This window comes from Belonocnema kinseyi, chromosome 2 (assembly GCF_010883055.1).
Source record: "Belonocnema kinseyi isolate 2016_QV_RU_SX_M_011 chromosome 2, B_treatae_v1, whole genome shotgun sequence".
In the NCBI taxonomy this organism is placed as follows: Eukaryota; Metazoa; Arthropoda; class Insecta; order Hymenoptera; family Cynipidae; genus Belonocnema; species Belonocnema kinseyi.
The window spans coordinates 53526662-53533845 of NC_046658.1; the positions used below are offsets into that span (position 1 = coordinate 53526662).

At 32.5% G+C, this 7184-nt stretch overlaps 1 protein-coding gene across 13 annotated transcripts in view; it reads right to left on the reverse strand.

Annotated features, from left to right (window-relative positions):
* Nucleotides 1-5327: 5327 nt before the first annotated feature.
* Nucleotides 5328-7184, reverse strand: part of LOC117167443 (junctophilin-2) — a 219730-nt gene continuing 217873 nt past the window's right edge. For all 13 annotated transcript variants that reach the window (XM_033352389.1, XM_033352390.1, XM_033352378.1 and 10 more), the window contains one exon: nucleotides 5328-6181. In XM_033352389.1, coding sequence (XP_033208280.1) covers nucleotides 6095-6181 — 87 coding nt within the window. In that variant the 3' untranslated portion in view covers nucleotides 5328-6094. The remainder of the gene's footprint in view (nucleotides 6182-7184) is intronic.

Here is a 7184-nt window from a genome sequence, read left to right on the forward strand (position 1 = left end):
AAAAGAATTTGTTTTATTCTATTTGGTTGGGGGAAAAGCGATGCGTGATTCGGCAGCCTTGAACAACGCATAAAACAGAACACATATTACACATTTCCGGCTTTGATCACTTGAAACACCTTTTTTCATTGAGGAATTGTTCACGTGTCTCACATTGTATGAATCAGCGCGGCTAGAGAAGAAAATAAGTTTAATTGATAATCTTAGTTTATTTACAAAAAACTGTGCGCTCTTCGTCGTAAAAGCCTTGCAAGCGATCATGAAAGTATTGCGAAAGATTGCGAGAATTTTCTTGTATCTTGAATAAATTGATTAGGAATCGGGAGAATTTGCTCCACTTTTTATTTTTTTACTTAAAGTTTAATTTATAACAATTCCAATATTTAATAGAGCAATTACAATAATCTGAAAAATGTACACGTAAATTGAATTATTTAGAACAAAGACCTTGGTCACAACATTGAGGATATTGTTATCAGTCCAAAATTATCTTCTCTAATTATGCACGCCTCAATGTATGGTTTTAAAAAAAACATTGTTATGATTTCAGACATCTTTATCTATACTTTGTAATGTGCTTATCTTAGCAGTAGCTCATCTTGACAACAAAAATATAAATACGTCACAATAGACTTAATCTTAAAATTATCTTGACCTTGAATGAATTTAAGAAAACGTATGATTTTTTTGTTGATTTTAATCTAATCTCTGAATTTAAGGCCGTACATGATTTTATGGCATACAATTTCAAGTATTCTTTTTTACTGTGAAGCATCACAGTTGTATTCCTTTTAGCTTTTCTTAAATGGTTATTTTTTAATTTTCTAACAATAAAATAGCAATTCTCTCCTCTTAACCCAACTTTTTCAAATATCAAAATTCTTAACCATCGCCTATATATTTTATTTTCTATTATACGTGAGCAAACTCATCCGATTAAAAAAAAATTTTAATGAAAAAACTCAAAATATTTTAAATTCCAATTATTAAAACAATTGGATAATATATACACTACCGACAGATGGACCACTAACCAGGTGACCTACTAAAAACTATAGTCTTGACTTTGAAAGGTGATATAGCGCCGTCCAGAATATAGAACAAAAGATTTATTTAAAAAACGGATGGAAAGCTTGTTAAATTCTGCTGTTAATGAATATTGTACTTCACCTTTAAATCCTGACGGAAACTCAGAATGAAGTTATGAAAAATTCCGTAATACCAGGTCTAGCGCTTTACTTGACCAGTTAGTTTCAGGGCAAATTCCCTAACACTAGACAGTGTCTTATTAATTTGGTATGTAATAAAAGTAATCTTTATAATTTTGCTTTTCATTATTCATTTAAAAATCTTTACAGGTTCATGAAATAAAAATTTTTTCACGTGATAATACAATGCCCACAGGGCGAAATTACTCCAACGGTGTTTCATTTAACTCAGAATTTAATAAGCTTTTCATTGCTTGTTTAATAAATCATTTTATCTATATTATGGACGGCGCCATCACCGGTCAAAGTCAAGGCTAATTTTTAATAGGTCTCCTGGTTAGTGGTCCGATATTATCCGTCGGTAGTGTAAATTAGATAATTATATAATCAAATGTTTTCAGCACATAATCAAAAGGCTGAAATTACAATTATCAGCCCTAATCAGAAACGTTTCGGTCGTTCCGGACATATACTACAATTTTATAAAAAAAGTTTTTGTTGATTTATAATCGTTCTTCTCTCAAGAATCTTTATTGCTTTATTAATAACAGATAGTTATCTTTAGTGCATTTTTCTGGAATTTTCTAGCATGAAGCTAAATAAAGACGATATTTTTCGACGGATCGAAAACGCACACGTAGACTCTATAATAATCCGAAGCCGATAGGTGTGGCCGTGTGATATTTAAGTCGCAAAGTAAAATCTCGATTCGATTACGTAGATATAGTAGCGTGATTTGCAACGTGTATAAAAGTTTTTCAGTATGGATTGGAAGTCATAGAAGGCACGCGGTACTGTACGATTTTAATGAGCCAAAATAAATTAGTATCGATTAACTTCACTCTTTCGTTCTCTACCTTTCTTTACCTTCGATCACCCTCGCATTCACACATTCACACTTTCTTCTTTTCTATCTGGAAAAACTGTTCCCTTGATCGCTTCAGTCCTTAAAGTCTTTCATGTCAATTACTTTCATACAAAATTAAATAAAAAATTACTAGCAAATGCTACATCTTCAACATGTGATTCTGCCCCCATTAAATGTGGTTAATTATTAATTATATAAATAGAGGAGCAATTATTCAAGAATTCGAGTTATTTTAAAAATGCTGCCTTACCCCCGAAACTTTTTGGCTCGGTATTTCTCACATTATTTAAAATTTTGACAACTTGTTTTCAATAATATAGAAGCATTAAAATTGTGAATTACTGAAGCTCAGTTCAGAAAGTGAAAATTGCAAAAATTAATTTTTTTAAATAATAAATAACTTCCAAAAAAATGGCAATTTTTGAACCTCCAATTTATTATGAAAATATAATGAATAGTTGCTCCAGGCAGAAAAGTGCTGTTAAACTTACAGGATTTTCAGTAATTTTCTTATTTTAAGGATATTTTTGTAAAATTTACGGAAATTTTTTGTCAAACTCATGTTTTTGAGCTATAAAATCGCATACAAATAACTGTAAATTTCACGTAAAGTATCTGTAAATTTGAAAAATTACTGAAAAGTCTGTCAAATCTACAGAAAAATCGATAAGCATTACAGAAAAGCCATGCTTGCGCTATTTTATCTGGAAACTTTGTAACTTCAGCAGAATATTTTTCTTCTGTTTCACTTTGTCGATTAAAGAATTTTGCCTTGTATTAGAAATTGTATAAAATGAATTTGTTTTCGAATCTTGATTCCTAATACTTTGCATTTTTCTGCTTAAAAAATTTAAATAAATGATTAAAAATTCATTGTGATATATTTAATATTATTCAGAATAAGTTCTTATGCTAGTAACTAAAGATATATGTTTCTGAATTTTTTCGGCACCGTGTTTGTATTTTTCTAAAGATTGAAACTTTTTCTTGTGACTTGAACCAAAAATTTGCTGAATACTTAAGTTAACTGGAGAAAACATCAAATTAAAAAACTGGTACAGAATCCGAAATTCATAGCATGGGACGTAAGTGACAAGAAAGCCTTTCCCGTGCAGATAACTGAATGCACGTCGCGTGACGCCTCCTCTGAATTCATATAGCACAATTTTCCAAATTTATTAGATAAATTTGTAATTCTCTGACTAAAAACTACGTGAACTCGAGTGGTGCTCTTCATTAAGATTTTAATTTTAATTTGTAATTATTTCAATAATTAATATCTTCAAATATAATTTTTCCACCTGTTACGAATACAAATTGAAAAATATTTTATTTTATAAAATTTAATTACGTTCAAATTTATGTAAGGAACGTTCAATATTTTACAGAAAAATGTAAGGGCGATCCACGACTCGTTCTCATACACCGTGCAGACGGCAGACAGTCCCCCACCATCAGCGCACAATTGAAAATCATAACAAATCAAGCAAACAATAATTTATCCACTGTAAAGTGCCAAATGAACACTAAATGAAATTATATTTACAATATATAAAAGTTAGATCTTCTGAAAATATGTCCGCAATACGTTTCAGACGAAATCAGGGGACTGACACATCCATACTGGACCCGCATACTAACATTAGACTTTCTGTGAAGGAAAGGATTATTAATTTGTCAAACACACGTCAGCTCGTCTTTTAGGGATTTCTATTTATAAACCTACACTCTCCGAAATTTCCTCTTAACGATAAAGGAATACTTTTACGGTTAAAGTGCCATCGTTTGAGAATTAATTTTGAAAACAGATTAAAATGGGACGTACTCCTACCGAAAAATAATTTACGCTCATGTGTGTGCGCATGTGTGGTATCGCATCACCGCACTTTTAAAATGCAATCCTTTGACCATTAAAGTGCATACTTTTAGCGTTAAACTAAATCGTTTAAGAGTGGAACGAATCTGCTTTTAAAGTGTTCTACTTTAACAATTAAAGAACCGACTTTATCGTTTAGAGGCAATTTCTGAGAGTATAGAAGAAGCAGAATGTCGCTCGTACTAGAAAGTTGGACTCCTATCATTTAGAAAACAGTTTTTTAAATATCAATTACTCAGTGGATATAGGTTCTCAAGGCGTAGGGAAAATACTGAAGGAGTACATTGAGCTGGTGTTGGGGGGACTGCCTGTCGTCATCAATCAGATGTGAAGATAAGTCGTAGACTGCCCACAATTTTATGATAGAAACGGATTCTCAATAGAAGGACCACTCGAATTATATAATTCATATTTAGGTGGATCCCTTGACGGATTTGGGCACTGAGCATTAAAGTTCATACAGTAGCCGAGTAATAAATATTATTTACCTTTAAATATTCAATATTTATCATTTCCGCCGACTTGCGGCTTGCGTTTGAAAGTCTACGCGGAATAAATAATGTGTTACGACTTCTTTCTTGTAACGTAACACAATCGTTAGATACAGTTTCGAAAATTGCGTTTGTCATCGCTTTCGAGTCGATCGCTTCTTATTTTGACTTGTGCATAGTGTGCAATGTACATCTTTAATTATATTGTACAAAATTTATTACATTTATACATAAGATTTTAAACTTCAGAATATCGAAAATTAGTAATTAAGATTCATATCACTTGCTAATGTTATTTTAGTTCAATGATATAGATATGGAACACGGTAGTAAAGTGATTTAATTGTTTACTCTTTTACTTGTTTACTTTCTTATTCTTTATTCTTTTAATTGTCTACTTAATTATGCTCAGTTAGTATTTCCAGAGAATGATAGAAAAGGAAAGAAAATAAGAATATTCGTAATATGAATTTATAATCTACTTAGCTTTTAAGTTACAAATTACATTACAGATATAAAATACACTGTGAAATTCCATTACAAATTACTGCACTTGAATGTAATTACAAGCACAAGGACTTTCATTGGAGTAATTTGTAACAGGAACACTTTTATCTCTATCTACATTCACTTCACTGAACTAGAAATATTGTTTGGACTTGCATACCTTCTTAAAAACGGTGCGTTACATCAGCAAACTTGAAATCGCAATGAGCAATCGTTATTATTGAAATGACTCTCAGACTCTTGAATAAATATCAAAGATTATGGCTTTTCACCGCAAGAGAAAAATTGATTTTAATTAACATTTTTAATGTACTTTCTCAACATCTTATTTTCTCAGAAAGGTAATGCACACACGAGCCAAGACTAAATGGTCCAAGTTTAAGAATCGAAAAACATCTTTATTAATCATTATCTCCTTCTTACAAGTAAACAAATAGCAAAGGACCGATCACAGAGCGGTCTAGTAGTAAACTTTTCAAAGCACCTTTTGTTTTAAATTTTGATATACATATTTTGATTCACCCTGAACGCTATAATAGCGCCCTCGATCGACCAGAACCGTACGTCATGAGATTTCGATTACAATATGCAATTCTTATTAAAATATTCAGTGTAAAAATAGCAGGTATGTTACAGCGCCCGGGAGACGCGCTTCGCGTTGCGCTTTATGTCCCCGCGAGTACAAAATACAGTGGAACAATTGCGAGGCAATTGTGCTCATTCTCTCGATTTGGAAAAATTATCGCGCTCGCGAACAGATGATTCTTGTGCAATGTCTCCTGTTCTGAGACTTTTTTTTCTCGGAGACGTTGAGACAATTTTAGACGTAGACGTCTTCAATGATGACAACTGAAGGATATTGTGTCTTCTTCTACTGCCTCAAACGCCTCAAACATTACATTCAATTTCTTCTGTCTTGTCCGAGGTGGATTTTTTAGAACCACTTGATTGCTTTTGTTAATAATAATCCTTTTCCTCGACGCTCTCTTGACGTGCCCTAAGACACTGGTCCGTCGCTGGACCGTCGTTTGAAACTTCGAAAGCCGTTTTCAGCGGTAAACTTGTCTGCCAAGGGTAGCCACCCAGAGAGTCTCTCTCAGGTGACATCCACCACACGACATTTTATCCGGTCGTTGGCGGGCTGCTACGTCAACAGTTTAAAAAACATCAGAGCTAGTGATATGTTGATAAAGAGTACCAGCATTACAAGCTGCTGCCGCGAGAACCAGTCCTGGAATCATATTAAAACCATAGTTTATTCACAAGACTCGTTAATCATCTTAGTTTATTGTGGGTCTGAAGTTTCCAACGTTAAAAAAATTCAAGAAACCTTTTTTATATTTTCGAAAAGTCAGAATTTCTTACTGATATTGGCAGAATTTCATGCCGAACGCTACCCATGGATAGTTTCAACTCTCTACTAAATGTAGTATCCACCCTAAATAAATCCCAAATATTTTTTAAATTCTATAAAAAGACACTAATTTCATAAGTCGAAATGTTTTTGCTGGTAAATGCAGAATTTTATGCCAAAAGTCACAGAAAGGTTTTACACTTCTATCTTATGTTGAGGCCACACCAAATCAGCCTATCTAGTTTCAAAACTCCTGTAAGAAGACACACTAATTCGAATAATCTAAATATTGAAGCTAGCAAAGGCATAATTTCAAGCCCTATAATAATTTCGAACTAAATTAAACCTAAAATTTAAAACATTATGTAAGTATATACTCATTTGAAAATTCCAGACATTCAAGCTGGTATAGGTCCAATTTCATGCCAAATCAACCCCTGAAGTAAACAAAAATGTTAAAAGGACACTGATTAAAAAATTCGAAATGTATGCGCTGATAATGACAGCAATTGTATCAAAACGATACTAATTGAAACCATCAGAACGATTTTGCTGATAATAGAATAATTTCATGCTAATAGTATCCAAAAAATGTTTCATCCCTCTAACATTTATGTAAAATCCACTTCAAATAAATCACTAAAATTTTAAAAGTTTCGAAAAAGCCAGACGATTCTGTCATTTTCGGCAAAAACATTTCGTCTTTTCAGCTTAGCGTATTTATAGAGTTTGTTTGAAGTTTAAGGGTTGATTTGGGATAGATTTCACATACAGTCTATCAAGTTAAAGCGTGGGTGGCTTTACTCGCAGTCGGTAAGGTGTATCGACATGATTTTGGTGTCAAAATATTAAGAAGAGCTCCCTCGTTCATGCTTTTTGA